At 33.8% G+C, this 1,176-nt stretch overlaps 1 protein-coding gene across 1 annotated transcript in view; it reads left to right on the top strand.

The window, feature by feature from the left end:
- LOC107619325 (CASP-like protein 3A1) overlaps positions 365 to 1,176 on the top strand; it is a 2,824-nt gene continuing 2,012 nt past the window's right edge. Inside the window, exon 1 of the mRNA XM_016321580.2 lies at positions 365 to 901. Within this exon, the coding sequence (XP_016177066.1) occupies positions 642 to 901 (260 nt within the window). The 5' untranslated portion in view covers positions 365 to 641. The remainder of the gene's footprint in view (positions 902 to 1,176) is intronic.

Here is a 1,176-nt window from a genome sequence, read left to right as displayed (position 1 = left end):
TATTTTTTTTTTGTTTTTTTTTTTTTAAGGCTCATAAAAAAGCTAATACAAAAGATGAATAACAAAAATATAATGTCCATATTTAAACCAAGAAAAGTGAGTTTAAATATTAATTCCCATGTCACACACAAATCCCACCCTCTTCCCCCTTTAAAACACCAATAACTCATTCATTCTCACAACCCCACCAACACAACCACACACTTTCATAGTTTCACTCAACAGTCTCAATAAAAAAATTAAACAAATAAACAAGAAAAAAAGAAAGGAAAAAAAAAAAACTTCTTTTAGTTTTTCTCTCTTTTTTTTAAAAAAGAAAACAGAAGATGAATAACAAAAATATAATGTCCATATTTAAACCAAGAAAAGTGAGTTTAAATATTAATTCCCATGTCACACACAAATCCCACCCTCTTCCCCCTTTAAAACACCAATAACTCATTCATTCTCACAACCCCACCAACACAACCACACACTTTCATAGTTTCACTCAACAGTCTCAATAAAAAAATTAAACAAATAAACAAGAAAAAAAGAAAGGAAAAAAAAAACACTTCTTTTAGTTTTTCTCTCTTTTTTTTAAAAAAGAAAACAGAGAAAACAGAGGAAACAGAAGAAAAAAGAAAAACAGAGTGTTTTCCATGGTGAGTGAAGAGAGGATACGAGGAGAGGAATCAAAGGTGGCAGCTTTGGAGAGCAGCGGAAGAATGAGCGGAGCCCCTGTCGGAGCACGGCAGCGGCGGAGGAAGGAGGCGGTGGAGCTGTGTCTGAGGTTGATGTGCATGGCTTCTTCCATTGTTGCAGTGTCTCTCATGGTTACTGCAAAACAAGCTACAAATGTCTCCATCTATGGCTTCAGCTTCCCCATTAATTCAAAGTGGTCCTTCTCTCAATCATACGAGTAACCATTCTTCTTCTTCTTCTTCCATGTTCTTTGATCTTATATTGCTTCATCATCATTCCTCTGCTTCTCTCTTTTGGGTTGCTTTTTTCACTTTTATTTTATTAAAAATATTCTTTTTCTGTCTAAAGATATTCTTTTTATTTTGTGAATGGTGATCATGAACTATCTAAAACTTAGTAACTTAAAAGATAGTGAAGCAAACATAGGAAAATATCTTGTTCAATTCTGAGTGTTGGTTTCTCACTCTCTTTCCCCCTTTTTTTTTGGTCTGC

This window comes from Arachis ipaensis, chromosome B09 (assembly GCF_000816755.2).
Source record: "Arachis ipaensis cultivar K30076 chromosome B09, Araip1.1, whole genome shotgun sequence".
In the NCBI taxonomy this organism is placed as follows: Eukaryota; Viridiplantae; Streptophyta; class Magnoliopsida; order Fabales; family Fabaceae; genus Arachis; species Arachis ipaensis.
This window is presented reverse-complemented; position numbering and strand designations above follow the sequence as displayed.